This window comes from Liolophura sinensis, chromosome 8 (genome assembly GCF_032854445.1).
Source record: "Liolophura sinensis isolate JHLJ2023 chromosome 8, CUHK_Ljap_v2, whole genome shotgun sequence".
Lineage (NCBI taxonomy): Eukaryota > Metazoa > Mollusca > Polyplacophora > Chitonida > Chitonidae > Liolophura > Liolophura sinensis.
The window spans coordinates 30847203-30866191 of record NC_088302.1 but is presented as its reverse complement, the minus strand read 5'-3'; the positions used below and the strand labels follow the sequence as shown (position 1 = coordinate 30866191).

Genomic DNA, 18989 nt, shown 5'->3' with positions numbered 1-18989 from the left:
AAGGGGGTGCAACAAGAACATAACACAAATGAAAGCACGCAATGTGTGGCAATGAGGCATGTAATTATTTAGGAAAACACACACTGAAAACATTTTTAATTTACCACTCAGTTGGAGACACGGTAATCTTACCTTACACACAAGGACCTGTAACACAGGATGGCATCGGGCTGCCCCAGGATTCCCAGTGTTGATTTGTTGGGCACAAGCTGTACAGGTAACAATAGCCAGGTAATCATCTGAAACAACAGCGTGAAAAGTCATACACTGGTTTAATCTTTCCTATGTTTTAAATCAGCACTCATCAATTCTGAATACTGTATTTCACCTAAAGTTTGGCAAGTAAACATGCAAATTCAGAAGCACATAAAGGCTGTAAAATGTTACTTCTCATGCCAACACCTAAGTCTTTCTGATACAAAATTGATCAAACCTCACAAAGAAAAACTCTTTCAGTGGACCTAAAAGTTGGACGAATCAATCAGAATGAAATAAAATGAGTCGCTTGAGGAAAGTTAAACTTTAGGTGAAATACAGACATTCCGTTATACCAGAAGTTCCTTTCCTTGTATCTGTGATCTAGTTTATAGCTTTCATTGGTCTCACATTGCCACCTTCTACCTTTTATGATAGCTGTCGATGTACGAATGACACACTACAAATCTCTATAAAACACAAAATATAATTTTTTTATCTCCATCTGAAATAACACAAGCCAAGAGGTTAATATAACATACATTTGATTTGTTGCTTCAAGTCAAATCTTGCTGTTTCAGTTCATCAACTGTGTCTGTCACTTACTACCTACAGATACCTTACCTGAGATTTTCTTTGAGGTTTTGAATTCAGGTCCTTTAAATTTTTCACTTTTCTTGTCCTTGACAGGCTCTGGCTTAACAATAACAGTTCCTAGAAGACAAAATGGAGCACCATTTACATGTGATGGTAATAGAATAATGGTGGGGATAGCCATTAGTTTTAAGTAAAATATAGGCCAGAATTTGAAAATAGAGTTTTAAATTCTGTACTTTGATCAACTTTTGCACGCTTTAAAATGTCACCAGGAAGCACTGCAATTTCCCAAGCATTTCGGCACAACACAATGCTACCATGCAGGCTATATATCAAAATAAATTCATGTTAAAGCGAAAATCTGTTCTGGAAATACAATTTGGAATAGAAGACAAATTGATGGAAAAGTGATCTCAAAGAGAAACATACAGACAGAATTTATTGCATACAAGAAAAGCAGAATACATGTCATCGGAAGCACGGACATCTCAACAGGTTGCTTCTGAGCATGTTATGAACATTTTTTCCTACTTGAGCAACATCCCTTAAAAGAAGTTTTCTAAGATTGAGAAAGACACAGGACAAAACACCCATCCAAAAGCTGATGTGTGATCACTGGCCACAACAGTCACATGTATTCTCAAGGATAGGGTCCACATGGCAAGGCCATTTGAAAATATAAATTAAGTTTAAATTTTACGGACACTCCTGATGACTCAAAAGGAAGATTGTCAGATAATTATTATCTACCGAGTAACAGCATTTTTTGTTTTGTTTATTGTAGTTTAGCTCCGAAATACTGTCAAAACAAAAAAACATTTAATCTCAGGCAGAACAAAAATTGTAAAGCCACAAATACATCTTGTATGCAGGCCTGAAGACTGAACAGAAAGGGTTTTTGGCTTCTGTTCCAAAATCAGTTGATCAATGTACCTTCTGGCAAATCCAGATCTTCTGACACACAACTCTCGTTCTCGCTTTGCTGCGTTTGCTGAGGTCGCTGACGAGAAGACCTGGGGTCAGACTCTTCATCTGTTTCCTCTTCTTCATCCTCTTTTACAACTTTGCGAACAACAGTCGGCTTCCTGAAGATGATCAAACATATATTTCTGAGAAGTTTCTATTTATTTATTTATTTATTTGACTGTTCTTTAACAACATTATAGCATAATCATGATTTTTTTCTGTTATATAACTGCGTAAGTGTATGGGTTTCTTACCTATCGCTGTATGTATATCTGATTAAAATATGTGTAAATTGCAATCAGAGTGAGACTCACCGTTTTGATCTCCCCATTGTTGCTGCAAAGGTGAAATTTAAGCCAACAACAAAGTTTTCTGGATTATCCCATATTAGCCATGTGTCCTTGTGAAATCTAAAACACAGTGCACATAATGAATATACATACAGAATATAAACAATCATAACCTCCTAACACAAATGTGAATATTGCTTGAACAAACTCAAAAGCACTATTTACACCATTGCTGCATGTACAAATGATACCCGCTCTTCTCATCACTTTGCGATATGGCTGAAATATTGCCGATGTTGCGTTAAGCCATAATCATTCATTCTCATCACTTTGAGCGACTTCTGACTAGAACTGTAGCATGCCGTCAAACCTTTCTCAAGATCTGCTGTAAGTTATAGCCAATAAATTCAGACTATGGGACCCAATTAAAGAAAATCTAAACAGTCCAACCTTCCCTGTGGAAACTAATATGTAAAATAGCTTTACATATCACTAACTCTGGTAGAGCTATGCATACTTATATTTACTTTTCTTAGAGTAGTGCCAGCATTCTGCCGCCTTGCACCTCAGGCACTTACCTTTTGTGTCCTGTGAAAGTACAGATCTGCACAAATATACAGGCTACAGTTGACGGCGTCACCGTTTTTCTTTAGCAGCCTGCTCGTCTCGAAGATCATTGTCCCACTTTAAAACGAAACCTATCTATCATGATGGCCGTGGTGAGTCAACAATGTCGCCTCACCGAAGAGCCTAAGCATAGTTTATTTTGAAGCATACAACTACTGCAATATTTTACCCACAGAAAAAAACTACTAGCCAAAAACCTTAACCTCCTGTGCAGTTATAAGTTACTAATTCAGTTCTGCAAAATTTTAAATGGGGCCAAATGCTACATAGGCCTATACAAGTATGAAAGTCACTAGTCAGTCGTTACACATGGGACGTGGTGGCCATTACAGGTAGGTTTCACATTAATGAACCATAAACTTAAAGACCAGCAGGCTGCTAAGGCATAAAGGTAAGGTCGTAAAAGCTTTAGCACACATATTTGCACAGGCCTCTACTTTCGCAGGAGACACAAAAATATCTCTGAGGTGCCAAGAAAACTAAATATAAGGAGGCACTGCTCTACTGGAGTGTAACCAAAAGTCGAGACATGCAGAGATATGTAAAACAGATCTGCCAGTACAACAATGGCCTGCCAGTACAACAATGACCCGCCATAAAACCACATTCATTATTTCTGCACAATCTACCACAGTCCCACTTCAAAGCGAATCTGAGTGAAGAGATTCCATGTAGCCCAGAACAATCGTAGGGAAATTTGACCAACAGATAATGCAGATCACCGAGATCATAAAAAAAAAAAATCAGTGCCAATCTCTCATCTAAGCCATGGGATTTACATTTATTGCGGTCCCGCAGAGTCTCGGCGAACTACATCTTTTTGTCGCCAGGAATCAGTTCTTCACCATAAGATGATGATACTAATGGAGGCAGAGGCGCGCAGATATCCACTTCCGGTACACATTTTCACAATGGCGGGACACTTGCAAAAGTTCCCAGGCACGTCTTGCAATGCAGCGCGTACAATATTATGGAAACACCAGATATTTCTTGCCAACGATTTATTAAACATCTCAGAGATGTCCACCGCCATGGCGTAAATATCCTGAAGAACGATAAACTACGAAAATCAAATCTTTATATTGCACAGCACTAAGTTTACTTACCATCAATGGTCGGGTATCGGGGAGATCTCTGACGTCATAAGGTCACGTGGACATGAGGTCACGTGACACCTAATTTGCATAATTTATGCAAACGTCACAACTAATTTGCATATCATTTGCATTTGAAATTTTGGTCAAATGGCAACATTGCGTCGAACTTGCTAATTGTCATCGCTTTCACGTGTTGGATGTAGCAGACGAAAACTTCCGGTGAACGAAGACCCACGTGATGCTATGAATATGTAAACAGTGTATGAATCGGTGTACATCTTAAATTCTCAACTTGGATACATGTATACAGTTCTCCGTTCTCACGAACGCGCATGTTTGAAATGAGAAACTTTTAGAACCGCATGCAAGACAAAACATAGCTCCGTGTACATATGAATGGTATAAATTGTAATTTTCATGTCAACAGTTTCGCAAAAAACATGAACAAACACCATGCACTTGTTGTAGGCCTATATAATGTACGTGGTACACCTTAGCTGAATATTTCTGGAGTTGAAAGAAAAGAAAATAAATTGTAAGCATTTATGGCAGCATCAAACTATAGCTATGTACATGTTTTGAACATCATATTTATATTTATAACCGATATATGGTACTATAATTATATAGCTCACTGCGCGCACTGTGATTTCTACGCTCTAAAATAACAATAAGATAAGCTAAACGAAGTAGGCATACTGTGCATGGTATACGCCTACACGTGACGTGTGTATATGTCGTTCCTGATATCTTTATTTCAATGAATGTATATTTACACCAATATAATTTCTTTACTGTTTCTTAAGTGACTTGACCATTCGCAAAAATACGCATTGCTATAGCAGTAAGTACATGTAGGTACGGCACACGTATAGTGTGTGTGAACTAGTAACTATTAACTTCCCGACTGCGGACAAGCCTCCAATTTCACGGCTAATTTATTCCCAGCATAATGCTGGCGGCCGTCGTGAAATAATCTTCAGTACGGCGTAAAACTTCAATGAAATAAATAAATAAATGATGACAAGCCATTACAATAAACGAATACAATAACCACACTAATAACATACTCATACACACATTCATGCGATCGACATCCAGATCACCCGCACTCCTTATACATGTACTGTGTATAGCCTTAATGGGCATCATTGCTCATCACGTACATCATATGATACCTGCTGGCTTCCTGTTTAGCAACCTACGGATGACTGTGGGTTTCCCCTGGGCTCTGTCCGGTTTCCTCCACCATCATGCTGGCCGCCGTCGTATAAGTGATATATATATTCTTGAGTAGACATACGACCCAAAACACCAATCAAATAACTTAATAAATGAACACATGTATTACAGATATTACTCTTTATTTATTTACTCAACAGTAATTAATAACGAAACGAAGGCCTACTCATGTAGGCATATAAGTATTCAAACTTCACAACGAAACATGGATGACGTTTCAACTTCTCTCAACACCATTTGTAGGACTACGCATACCTATACGTGTATTTATGCGCTCGAACTTCTATCTTATAATATTTGAAGCTGTCCATACAAGATATAACCTTTAAATATAACCTTTAAAATTAACGTTTTGATTAACTATTGCTTGTTGAAGGCCACTCCCTGTCATTTAATACTAGAAAGTGTTCTTGTGTGAAAATGAAACGCAGTGTGCTCGTATGTAGGCCCGCTTGCATTAGATGTGCGACTATACACATGAATGTACATTTACACTGGATAGATTGACAGAGGCATACTTATGGATAACAACTCCTGGATTTATTGTGTTGGTGACGTTTCGATGTAGGTTCTTATACATCGTTATCAAACCATATGAACGCACTGGTACGTAAAAGAGAAAGCTTGAGAAAATAATTCACTTGACCTTATCTTTGGTAGAAGAATACTTTCTTTGTTGTGCATAACACTAAGTACAAAGACATGTACATATATGTGCTTTCTTTTATTCGCATTCTTTCAAGCCAAGCCTGTACTCGTCAGATCAGAGTCAACCATATTCATAATGACCTGACGTGTTTTAACACACGTGCTATTGTGTGCAGTTCGTGCACCCACCGGGTGTATCCCATAGGTATAAGGTTATTTTTAACCGGAAGTATGGAGAGTGCGCGATGCGCAAGCTCAAGAGAAAATAACAATGGCGACGACACTGAGTTGTTAGACTTGTGGATAACATTTTGTCGTCCAATTCGACGAAAAGAGCCTTAATCAGGCTTCATTATGGATACTTCAGACTCTTTGATCGACCCTGAAGCTGAAGTTCGAAAGCTCCAGGACCTTGTGAAGAAATTAGAACACCAAAATGAACTTCTTCGGAGTAAACAGAAGCTGCAGTTGGACCCCCTTCAGAATGGAGATACTGATCGGTCTGACAGATTGATTAAAAACGTGAACAATAATTTACCGGATGCACGTGTAGAGGGCAAGAACCGTGGACAGAGAATACCTTCGACGTGTTCACAGGATGAACATGACATTATTGACTTAGATAGTTTGTCGTTAAAAGATGAAGAAGACAGTTGGTAAGAGCTCTACTGCTTAGCTGTCATTTTTTTACACTTCCGCTACTGGCATGGCAAGGGTGAAGGTGAAGGTTTATTTTAGAGTAGCACTTGAAATGGTATGTTTGTCTCTATTTACAGGATGAGCACTTTGAACATATGAACATAAATGTTTCCCACGGTGGTTAAGTGATGTGACAGAATGTAGGCCTACATATAAATGTCCTTAACCTCTTTGTGATCAGTGTTATTGGTAAATTTAATTTATTTAACTTTATTTGTTTATGCAGAAACATAGCCCTATACACAAGCATTGACTTACCCGGCACTTCTTGGTTCTCTGGGTGCTGCCCTCCACACACTGTAGTTGCAGAATGTAACTCTGAAAGCGATCAACACAAAGTGTTGGGAGAGTTTCGGAGAATAACTGCTTCTAATGTGTCGGATTGATGGTAAGCCACATTTACCGCATCTTCACACGTACATTAAATCTTCCCTAGTATAAATCAATATCAACCAAATGGTCCTGACAATCAACTAACGTGTTCTGAGTCTCTCTGAATGAAAAACGATCTATGACAACTGCACAAATTCACAAAAAAATACATTTTCAGATGCTACACCCACTGTGGCCGCCATCTCGTTCTGATAGTCGCACATACAAGTCAAGTGATCTATCTTAGCGCAGAAAAAATAAGGTCGTTTAAGGGAAATAATATCATGATGGTAACACTGAGCAAGTCCAATCATCCATTTGGCTGATTTACTCCTCCTGTTGTCGGAGCTTATCGCTTTAGCCTCATTCAGTCTCGCAAGTGATCAGGATGGTGACAGTGGGTGTAGCGTCTGAAAATGTATTTATTTTGTGAATTTGTGGGGTTGTCATAGATCGTTTTTTATTTGGCGAGACACAGAAGAGGTTAGTTTATGATAGGGACCACTCGATCAACGTCAGTTTACGCTACGGAAGATTTAATGCACGTGTGAAGATCCGGTAAATGTGACTTACCATCGACCCAACACATTAGAAGCAGTTATTCTCCGTAACTTTACCAACGCTTTGTGTTGGTCGCATACAGAGTTACATTCCGCAACTACAAGATACTGGTGCTGATGCATGTCCCTGTCCATTTCTGCAGCGCACTGAGAACCGAAGAGTGAAAGGAAAGTCAATGCTTGCATATAGGGCTATCCACTGCAGATATTTCACGTCACAGGCACTCAAAAGTAGAGGGTACTATCCTTTAAAGGATGCAAATTGACATATAGACCCTGATCCATAGTTATATCACAAGTTGGTGCCCATGTCGGGTCTAAACGTCACTTTCAGACTCAGAATCTGGAATCTGTGCATGATAAGACTAATGGCAACAGTGGAGGTGACTGGAAGGAGACATTTACTTTCAGATTCAGAGTCTGCTAACAATATTACGTTTTACTCTGACAAATGGGCCAATGCAAAGATAAATCATCAAATGGTACAATCCATTTTAGTGCAGTATGCAGGGTCATTGTGGGAATGTGCATCCTTTAAGCATAGTACCTGTACACCGATTTTGTAAAGGATTGTATTCAGCTGCAAATGACAAGACCCATCACCAAAGAAGTCGTGTTAGATTCTGAATTTTGGACTGCGAGCATATGTACATAATTCTATAACTCTTCAGTCCTGAATGGGATAAGTGTGGTAAGTGAATGCACACACAAAAATATCTCTCTGTAGGTTTATTACTGTGAGTAAAAGTACATAAATGTGTCTCTGTGTATAAAAAGGCTGAGGTAAGTGAAAGTATTCTGCACACAGCAGACCTTGAGTTAATGAAAGTTAATGCACCCTCTCCCAATCTGTGGGTTAATTGCTATGAGGATGACAACAAGCGTGTAGAAATATGTGTTCCCATTTCTACCATTGGCCTGCCTCTGTATTTATGTTTTTCCTTTGACAGTGGTTTGTATATGGCATAATGTGCCAGATCTATAAATTTTATCACTGAAATTCTGTGTACATTCAACAGAATGAGAATCAATGAGATCCAAAAATAACAGACAGTAATGACATGACTGAAGTATCCCTTGAGTCTATCACCATAACCACTGTCACATGCAAAGCAAAAATGTATGCCATAGACCTTGTATTTAATTTATAGAATAGGCCTATCACATCTCTTCTCTTTGAAAAACCACCATTGATCAAACTCTTTCCCTCTATTAAGCTTACTCCAGTTACTGTTATTCTTGCAGTAGGTAACAGTTTGACTACTATCAGCAGGTATTACTCCTACCTATATCTACAGTCTGACCATTTACCACAGTCGCTGTATCGTCGTGTTATGATTACATTTGGTTCAGCACTCTATTTTGTTGGGTTGTCTGAAACAAATTTCATGGTAGGCATGAGAACAGATTTCTGGAGAGTTGAGCCTCTCATGTTCTATTTCAGTTAAATTATATCATCAGTATGTTGGATAAACTCACAGAAATACAAGCAACTGGAGACACTCTGAATCTCTTCTTTTTATATGGGAACATTTTTCCTTTACAGCACTTGACTATGTAATTCACATTGCATACGCGTTCGTGAGCTTTATTAGTGGCGTTTTTCTCTCCGGTGTATTAGTGGCGTTTTTCTCTCCGGTGATGACAAGAACTGCCAGTTGCCTGTAGAATGGTCATGTTTTCCGTGGGCTCTGCCTGGTTTCCTCCCACCATGATGCTGGCTGCTTTCATATAAGTGAATTATTCTTGAGTACAGAGTAAAACACAATCAAATTAATAATAGATATTAGTGGCATTACATAAGGAACTTTCTCATCAACCTGACATGGTCCAACCATGATTTTGTCTTGGTACCATTCAGTTTCCTTCACCAATATGATGAACCTGACTGCTATCAGCTATGTAAGTGGAATATTCCTGAATACCGGCATGTATAAAAAACGCCAGTCAAGTGAAGTAAACGAAATTGGCGATAGTCCATAGTTCAGTACATTTATTTCATTTTATGCAACTGAATGCAACAACATTGTGCTACATGCATGTACTAAATGGTGTAAAAGATTTTCAAAACATCTGCTGGAATCTAAAATAAATGTGCATATATGATTGTGTGTTGCAGGCTTTATTCATCTCCCAAGAAACCACCCACACCTATGCAGTCAAGGGTCAGCCCAATTACATGGGTTCGACAAGATTTTGATAAACCCAGTCCCGAAATAGTTTCAGCCAGGAAAACATTAGCATATAAACTGGAAGAAGTTGCCAGAGGAAGTAAGTCTGCCACATGTGGGGTGATGTATTTATGTAGATGAATTAGCCTTGAAGTTACAGGATATTTATAAAACTGATTAAAGCAACAGGGAATGAAAGCATCATGGTACATCCTTGAGTGTTCAGTAGTTAGGAACTTTATTATGATCCATATTGATGTGCATATATGGTTCGTGTTTGGTAAATATACATAGCCAACTGGCTAAGTCATTATCAGGTGTGCATGGGCTGCTTTATCACCAAGCAGCAGCATGTAAATAATGACTAAGCCTGGTCATTGTATTCTTATGAAGTGTTTCTGAAATTCCTATATGTATTCAAAATAAATATGCTGTTTTACTTTTGACTTAACACATTGAGTCAGCAAGCACCATTGTTTTGGTATTGATAGCTTCAACGCAATTTCACTGCATGATTTCCAGACTAGTAGTCAGGGCTGAAGTAGTAATTCTTCACCCACTCCCCTCACCCATGCTGAAAACGTGAATTTAATTGTAGAGCCATACATTTACATGTACCTTTCTGTATTTCAGTGGGTAGAAGTCCAAGTACACCAGCTTTTAGCTTAAATCGTTCATACACGGATACAAGTAGCAAAGGCAATAGGATGTCATTGTCAGCTCCAGTACCTGCGACACATGGCACACCTCAACAGCCGGGGAAATCTGGTCATTATGGTGGTTTAGGTTAGTAAACATAGTTGTCTGCCCTTGCACCTGTGACACCTAGCACATGTCAAAAACAGGGAAATCTGGTCATTATGGTGGTTTAGGTAAATAAACATAGTTGTCTGCCTTGTACCTGTGACACCTGGAACATGTCAGCAACAGGAAATCTGGTTATTATGGTGGTTTTGATAAGTCGTCTCAGTTGCCTGCCTTGTACTTGTGACGCATGGCACACTTCAGCCTCTGGAAAAGTCTGAATCACTGACTGATGAAGTTGAAGTCATTAACATTTGTCATCTGTACCTACATTTGTGTACAAATTCAAAACTGCTTTTTCAACAAAATGGTTGAGTGTTGCTCGAAGCACATTTGTATACTAAATAAAGGTTACATGTAGTTGTAATACAGGGGAAACTGGAATCACAATCTCTCTTCAGAGGCACTCAGATTTGAGGAAAGGGTATAGGATTAACCATATTAACAACCTGTCTCGGTGGTCTTGCCTGTAAGTTAACTTACAGTTTACGGACGGTAAGTTACAGTTTACGAACTGTTAGTTACAATTTGAGGACTGTAAGTTACAGTTCAAGATTCTCATTACTGTCAACTCTTACTGCCTGTGGTGGAGCCAGTGTGTAACCAGATAGGTTTAATTAAGAAAAGGTGCCAGCAAGTAACTGAAAAGATGGAGAATAATGCCTTTGTCACATGTCTGTTTCAGGTTCTAGAGTAGACACAAGCACCTTTACACGACCCAAAAAGAACCGAGACAGTGGAGGTGCCAGAAGTAGGACAACAGAGCCTCGAGAAGATGTCCCTAATGTCTCAGATATACAAAACCTTGCAAAGATGCAGGAAGAAAGTAAGTTTCCTGAGAACATGTACAAAATGCTAATACCATGAACTTTCATCCTGTTCAAAGGATGAGGCAAATCTGCAATGTGATAATTCTAGGAGCCAAAGTTCTCCAAAATGAACACTTAGTTTTTTGTTTTTTAATATTAAAGGACCTGTTGTGAAAAAAAGTTATGAAGAACAGATTGTCTGTTAACCTTGTGTTTTTATTTTTGTGTTCTTTTAGGTTTAAGGCAAAGTTTAAATTCACCATTAGGATCCCCAAGAAAGGGTAAATATTTCTAAATTTTGTTGGCATGCGAGCTCTTCTCTGTTTTGGTGCACACATCTATTGCAGCTGCCATTTTTATGTATAGGTAAATAATACACATTTAGTAGTTTTTCTCCAGTCTTTGTCTGCCTTTCTTTTGGTTCCTCGTTATTAAGGGTTATGATCTTTCCATATAGGTATAGCATTATTTTAAATCCATATTCTGTTTTCTCTGATTGACAGAAGAGTGTTATTCCATATGAGTTATTTCCCCTTAATCCAGTTGACACGCTAAATACCAATGTAAATATTTTGTTAGTATTACATGTGAAACTCAGGGCTTCTGCAATGTTAATAGATTTGTTTGTAACTTTTGTCCAACATACTGTCACTGCAGAGTAAAGTAAAATCCTGCAGTTTCTCCTGAAATAGCTTTCACATGAATTGGAGATAACGTAGTTTGAACAAGTGAACAGGATATGGATTTACACTCAGCTAGTACAATCAAGTATATTGGAAACCTTGTCCCACTGTCCTCTTTACTAGCATGGCTTTAGAACTTCACTGTCTACAGTTCTTATTTAGGATCTTAGCTGTGTTATTAGTAACCCTCTCAAACTTTTGATATACTGTATTTGACCTAAGTTTTCATCCATGAAAACATATCTCATTAGATCTACTAATCTTGGGAAGATGTTTTAAGACTTTTTAAAGTGCTAATTTTCAGCACTGAAAATAACCTTTATTTACCTCTAAAATTGCACTTTTTCGGGTGAAGTTTTTGGACAAATACAGTTGAATTTGTGTTGACATTTTGTCTTACTGTACCAGCACTGTTCAGACATAGCTGGCAGACTTTTACCTTGATTCTTGCGTTTATCTCAGCAATGAAACAGCGGCAGTTACCTCAGATGGTCGCCGTAAGTAGTAATGACGTGGAAAATAGCTGTTCCCCCCATAGCTCCAACAGATCTAGTCCTGGCAGATTTGAAGGTAATCTTTCCCAACCCAAACATATATTCCTTTTTTACAGCCATATATCATGCTTTGTAATATTCCTTCTTTGGGTCAGTTGCATGTGCAATGGGTATGGAAGAAAGAAATTATACTTTATTTGTTAGTCCTGTAAATAAAAAAAAAAAATTTAAGGTGACAATTGACTGTTCTGGAATACTACTTTAAGTGCCAGTGAAATAAAAATCTAAATAATCTAATCTTATTTAATTGCTGGATGTAGTAAGTCCATACCTCTTCTTTGTATTTCTAATAATGCATATTTCTTTGTGAACGTAAAGTTTACCCTTGGCTACTATGTCAAACTTAACAGGAAACCTCTATGCATATGAAATATTAAGAAAGTGGTAGTTAGTTAAAAAGTTTATTGAGGTCGTTTACAATCTTGTTTTTGTGGGTGGTCATGTGAATGATTGCCAAAGTCCATTAAAAGTTATTTGACTTTAAAGTACAACATAGCGACAATGTTGGAATCGTTGTTATCACTTGCCTGCGTAGTTGAGGTGCTGAATGTTTGTGATATTGGCATGTTTCAGTTTCGGACCCTGGTCACCCTAGGCGACAGAGTGGCAGTATGATGTCCTCAGGGTCACAGGACAGTGTTAACAGTCCACCAGACAGCCCCTATGGTAGTCAGTACCTACAGGGCAATCAGCCACATGGTAAGAAGGTCTGCTACCCAGTGCATAAGAAAAAACAGAATGGAATGTTAATGCTGTTAATATTTGAATTGTATAATTATAGCGTCTTCAGAGATTCCTTATCATATTTAAGAGAGTGGCTTAAACACCTTATACTGGGTTTGTTCTTCATAAATGTGATGGGAATTGATCAAGATTAGCAACACAATTTATCTTTTAGAATTTAGCAGCTTTTCTTGCACTGTCTTTTTTCCAGGTTGCCCTGTGACAAAATCGATTTACATGCAAGTTCTGCATCACTTTAAATTTGATTAACTGCATGTTATTTTCTGATTTATATTTGGTTACACTGGCTAAGCATAAAATTCTGTTCTTAAAATATACTCTTCTGCATAATAAGAGAACTATTGTAGCATCAGACTAAATTCTGTTAGAGGCTAAATGTACATACCTTTCCAGCTTTTCCAGTTTTGAAACTGTATCTGTATTGCAGGTCGTTCAGAAACAACACGTAGAAGCCTTCCCAACCTAAGTAAAAGTAATGGTATGCCAAACCGGCTGCACCGCAGTGACCCCAGTATAGACGATGGGTCTGTGGAGGATGATGATGGGGCTGGGTCCGTAGACTCCAAGCTGGGGGGTAGGGCTCAGCCCACCTCATCAGGCAGGGCCTCTTCCCCCTCCATGTCAGGCCTTAAGCAGCCCATGATGGTGCGCAGAGCTATGTCCCCTCAGCGCAGTGGTCTTCCAACACCTAACAGGAGCGGTATTCCCCGGCCAGCCAGCGCCGCAGGAGGACGATCATCGCTGCCTACCCCAACCAGGAGGTAAGAAGAGTATTAATTGAATAAATGGTTAGAAGACAATCTGAGAAACCTTTGACATAGAGATGACGTAGAGATTCCTCCGCTATACCCAAGGGACAATACTCTAGATTTTAGTCCTACCAGACAATGGTGGAGTATCATTAAAACAATTCTTGGATCTAGGCTAAGAGGCATATCAGCACCAAAATTTAAATCAAAATGTCTGGACACAATTTTATGCAAGCACGTCCGTATCTTTTTCCATTCAGCTGTTGGCTCAAGCTTTAGGAAGGGGAGAAACTTTCCTTCACTTTTTCAAGATGGTGAAAGAAATTGGAAATCTTGAAAGTGATAAATGATTCGTCATTGAAATATTTATTTATTTATTTATTTGATTGGTGTTTTATGCCGTACTTAAAAATATTTCACTTATACGACGGCAGTATGGTGGGTGGAAACCGAGCAGAGCCCGGGCGAAACCCACGACCATACACAGGTTGCAGCCAGAGAGGAAGCCAGTATGAACTGGACTTGAACTCACAACTGAGCCACGGAGGCCCCTCATTGAAATAAGACGTCTTTCTCCATGTGGATTGTTGAATGGTCAGGCAGGGTACATGTACATGATGTCATCTGGTATCTCATGATTTGAGCATTGCTTCATTTTATCTTCTTATCTAGCATGTCCTGTTAAATTAGCAGTACTGCAGTCTTGTTACGAAGTAATCTGATCTGAACAAAATGTAACTCCTTTTGTTTTGAATAGATCTGGAATACCCTCTCCCAGAACCGTTGGCAGAAGTCATACCCCAATAGATAATTTCACCGACTCAGATGAAAGCTGGAAGGAGGGCTGCTTCTAAATCAACCAGTTAAATCTGTGACAAATTTGGGACAGATGAAGTGAACTATTTATGCTGACAGTTGATTCTGTTTAGTTGTCACCAACACTATTTATTTTTCAAGTTTTGAAGCCAACTCGATTTGCTATTTCTGTCATCCTCATTTCGGAAGGCATGGAATAGCTTCTGAAAGTGTAAGAGCTCAAATCGAGTGGACAGAAGATATATTCTGGAAGAAGACAAATTGGGTTGATTGCTACCAGTAATGATGAAACTGCCCGTGAAGTTAGCTTTGTACTTTTTTTTTTTATTTTATTTGGAACTGTGTATACAAATTATAGCACATTTTGAGACTTGTAGACTTGCCAGTTAGATGACTTATCATCAGCATGACATCACAGTTAACCTGCCTGGTGGAGGTTTTGATTTATTGCCCCGCAGTCATCATTGACTCTCCGCCGAATTGTGACATAATCAGGACTCCGTGAATTGGTTAAGTAAGAATAATTTCTGTTTTGGGATGAATGGAAAATATTTGTGTGAATTACAAACCATTTTCACATTTATAACATTCATGTATGAGAGCATACACAGTGTATTCATAAGGAGGTGGACAATTTAAAGAAACAAATTCTTGTTTTGGTCCAGCTGTTTCTGTTTTCTGTGGAGATGCTCTGACTGCAGCCAGTACACTAGTGTTGTGATCATATATTTAAGAACTTTTGTTGAAAAGTTATTCCAAAGGGAGATAAGCATGAATGCTCATGAACCAAACTGTGAAATGGTTTTTTATTATTATTATGAACTGTTCCAGTGATAAGGAAACAGTCATCGCTTACATTGCTATCATAAAAACAATCTTTGCTCATTAGCTGTTCTAAAAGTAACAAGTGTCTGTGTGTTATGCCGAGAAAAACTGTACTGAGCCCCTGTTTAAGAGGTTATGCCCAAGATTTTTGGCAAAAAATCCATGCTTGCTGTATTTTCCATGAGTAGCTTAAACTATTGCCTTTCAGTAAATATCAGGCTCAGGCCTGAAATCTTTACAGTTTTTGAAGGATTCTAAAGTTGAAAGCAGTTATAGTGTGACTTGCTTTATAATTTATAAGAACTTTGATTGGATATGCACTGATGGATGTTTTCCTAAAAATCATTGGTATAGCCTCTTAAAAGAAACAGCCTTTCTTACCAGAATGTGTGTACACTCCGAAGTAATTCTCTGTCAATGGGTAGATAGTATCCTGGTTTAACCCCTACATGGCGGTAATGGTGCGACTGAATTTTTTCTTATGTAGGTGTTGTGTTACACAGATTTACCATACCCTAAATCCTCAATAAATTTGATAGCAAGACATAGTGCATTTTTTAGGCTTATAGTTTTGTGTATTTATAGAGGCATGTTGTATCACATGGACAGACTGTTGTATAATTTCTGTGAAATTTGTATGTGAAGTTCCACATGTAGATGAACAAAACAATTTAGTCCTCAAAATGTTATGAATTATGTTGTCAAATAGCATCTAAAGTTGTATGTTGGCCGAATTTATTGAGGATTTAGGTACATGTAATTAAATGTAGATCATTACTGTATCTTACATGTACATGTATAATGTTTGCATTGTGTGATTAACCAACCTTCTTTCAGCTTGTAAAAGGCAGCATACAAAAAAAATATGTCTGTGGCAACATATAAGCTTGTTAGATTATGTCTGATTACAAGCTGGCCAAGTTTGTATAACATATGATGTCATCACTCCTGAAGAACACTGGTGTGTCCACCATATTGGAGGAATATTAACTTGGACTAGCATAGCAGCCCTTCTCCAATATGGCAGCCAAACCTTCTGTTATAAAATTTCAGTTTGGATTGTCCGTAAGTTATGGGAATTCCGGTGTGTGTGAATGTATCATGCACAAGTTTGACCCAAGCCCTTCCCACCAATACTGTGATTTGGAAACTGATAATATTTTGGCTTTATACACTGTTTGTCAAATCTTCCAGGCTGTCATCCACAAGCTACTTGTGTGTACGTTAGACATATAAGCTAATGTTACAATTTCATCTAAGCCATATCTATTTTTTATGAAGAGGATACTGAGCTATGTGCTGAAACAGAAAGTTGTGGGAAAAATTACCCTCATGATGAAGGCCTTATGTTTCGTCATGAAATCTCCAAATATTGTTTCTTGTATGAACAGTTTCGCACTGGAGATTTTCCTACAGGCCTTGTTGGGAAAGGCCGGCTATACATTGACTACCAGCATTATTATTCCCTTCTCACTTCAGCAGTACATTCACCTGTTGACTAGCAAGAAAACCGACGGGCCTAAATGTTGGTATAATTTGTTTATTACTAAACAATTGCCTTAATTGTGGGAAAATTTGTTATCTGTAGAGGATATAATGTAGTTTGAAATTAGTTGACATCAGCAATCGATGTTACTTCAAACATTAAAATTTGTAGATTTCCTAAAACACGTGAAGAAAACTTCTTATTTCAGAATCTGTAAATAAAATCTTCATTTATGATGAAGTATTAATTGTTTGGGTTGACCATCCATAAATCATAGATTATTGGAGAGTGTATGATAATATATGGATGTATATACGTTCATATACAGTATCTTTCTGAGCAGTCAGAGGTACAGCTTTTGCTTTATTTTTGCCCATTACCTTATAAACGTATCTCCCAGTAGTATAACACACGAAGTTTATAACACCACACACTAATTATTTATCTACTGACTTCATCCCAGGACAATGTGTCCTGGGTGAAAAAATAGGTTTCTGTTCATCATCAGTGATGTGGCATGGAGTTATATCGGGTTAATGCCTCTTTGGGCATGTCTAGTCTTGAAAGGCTGAAAGAGTACTGATGTGCATTGGTACTGTGCTGGGTGCTTCGTAAGAGTGGCGTGACAATTAGACAGGTGTATATACTGTAGTATACTAACAGCCGGACTATATTTTTCACACGTCTCAGAATTGTAGAAATTACTCATCAAACATCACTTTGTACAAAGTTTTCATATTTAATTTTTTTTTTGTCTTTCTTTTTTTGTCATTTCCCTTCTGTACATGCATGTTCTAGATTACAGACTAACCCGTATCACCCTTAGTTAGGGGTTTTCAGCTGTTGTAGAATTCTGATAACATTGTGCCATTAGTCTTTTGACACCATACAGATTACTTATTTTTACATGGGTGTTGTGGTTTTCCAAGAAGAATAGCTAGTGCGTCTACCAAGATGATAAAGTTTGCCGTTGCTTGAAGAATAACTGTGTGAATGATCTTTGTCATCTTCAGTTTGTTCAGTTGATGGTACATTCGGATTTGCCAGTAACGAATCCACCACTGGAATGTCTCCGGGTATATATAAGCAGATATCTGGAGACGAGTTCACTCATTCTTGTTTATATTTCATTATATTTTGGATTCTCACTTATGTTTAAGCTTACCATTTTGTTCATTTTAGGTACCAGTGAAGGGAAGCTGACGTTACAGAAAACTAGGGGTTGTCTTTGCTTAATAAATGCACGTATATGTCTCCATTCGTATGGTTAAGATGGGGAAAGGGCTTCTCTCTCTCTTTGCCTACAGGTGACTTACACCTGCAGCCACGTTGGATCTCCACAATTCAATGGTTCGGTGCACACAGTGAAAGGCACACTCATTGAGAGGACATGAAATTCTTTTGTTAGAGATCCAATATGGCCGCAAGTGCAAGCCACCTGTGGTATTAATGGCATAGCCCATGTGTCCTGAATTGTCTTTTTGTATCCAAGCACATGTCCCGTTTGGTTACCCTGTTACCATCTTTGTGGAAATATCCCACTATACTGATATCTAAGGTATCTGTTTTAATGATATTTCAATGACATGTTTAGTTGCATCTGGTATTTTTTATTACATTATTTTATAACAAGTATGATATCTGTCTGTATTCTGTTCTTTTTCTCTCTCTTTTTTGTTAAGTTCTGTCATATGATCTCATATGAGCTTAGGGTTATGAACATACATGTACTTGTGTGCAATAACCTTTGATCTGGAGAGGATCAAATGTCCGCTACAGCTGTGGCCGTCTGTCATATTCACTGTGAATATCGCTAACATGGAAAATAAACTACAGCAATTAATCTCTCAGTTGTCTCAGGCTGTTGAAACATTGTCAAGTAAGAAGTAAGACTGTACAAATTGGTAAGGTATTTTTGAGTACCCCTGGGCATTGCCGGGTTTCCTCCCACCATAATACTGGCGGCCGTCGTGTAAGTAAAATATTCTACAGTACGGCGTGAAATACCAATGAAATAAGTAACTTTCATCGCTTTAGTGACACCTTTCAATAGAG

At 38.2% G+C, this 18989-nt stretch overlaps 2 protein-coding genes across 3 annotated transcripts in view; one reads left to right on the top strand and one right to left on the bottom strand.

Annotated features, from left to right (window-relative positions):
* LOC135473409 (transcriptional regulator ATRX-like) overlaps window positions 1-3532 on the bottom strand; it is a 40808-nt gene extending 37276 nt beyond the window's left edge. Inside the window, 5 exon segments of the mRNA XM_064753259.1 lie at window positions 133-239; window positions 820-909; window positions 1726-1877; window positions 2073-2168; window positions 3455-3532. Of these exon segments, the coding sequence (XP_064609329.1) occupies window positions 133-239; window positions 820-909; window positions 1726-1877; window positions 2073-2089 (366 nt within the window). The 5' untranslated portion in view covers window positions 2090-2168; window positions 3455-3532.
* Window positions 3533-5946: 2414 nt separating this feature from the next.
* Window positions 5947-18772, top strand: LOC135472233 (SLAIN motif-containing protein 2-like). Of its 2 annotated transcripts, XM_064751632.1 has the most exons (9): window positions 5947-6318; window positions 9413-9564; window positions 10098-10250; window positions 10954-11094; window positions 11314-11358; window positions 12223-12330; window positions 12888-13013; window positions 13486-13819; window positions 14565-18772. In XM_064751632.1, exons 1-9 carry the CDS (start codon window positions 6017-6019, stop codon window positions 14659-14661), a joined length of 1458 nt encoding a protein of 485 aa, XP_064607702.1. In that variant the 5' UTR covers window positions 5947-6016; the 3' UTR covers window positions 14662-18772. The 2 variants fall into 2 exon arrangements, with proteins under 2 accessions (XP_064607702.1, XP_064607703.1); XM_064751633.1 differs by lacking the exon at window positions 12223-12330.
* Window positions 18773-18989: the final 217 nt, after the last annotated feature.

Coding starts and splice junctions, on each gene's coding strand:
- LOC135472233 (XM_064751632.1), top strand. CDS start 6,017: ATGGATACTTCAGACTCTTTGATCGACCCTGAAGCTGAAGTTCGAAAG. Junction 11,359..12,222: donor ATTAGGATCCCCAAGAAAGG/GTAAATATTTCT, acceptor CGTTTATCTCAG/CAATGAAACAGCGGCAGTTA. Junction 12,331..12,887: donor TAGTCCTGGCAGATTTGAAG/GTAATCTTTCCC, acceptor GGCATGTTTCAG/TTTCGGACCCTGGTCACCCT.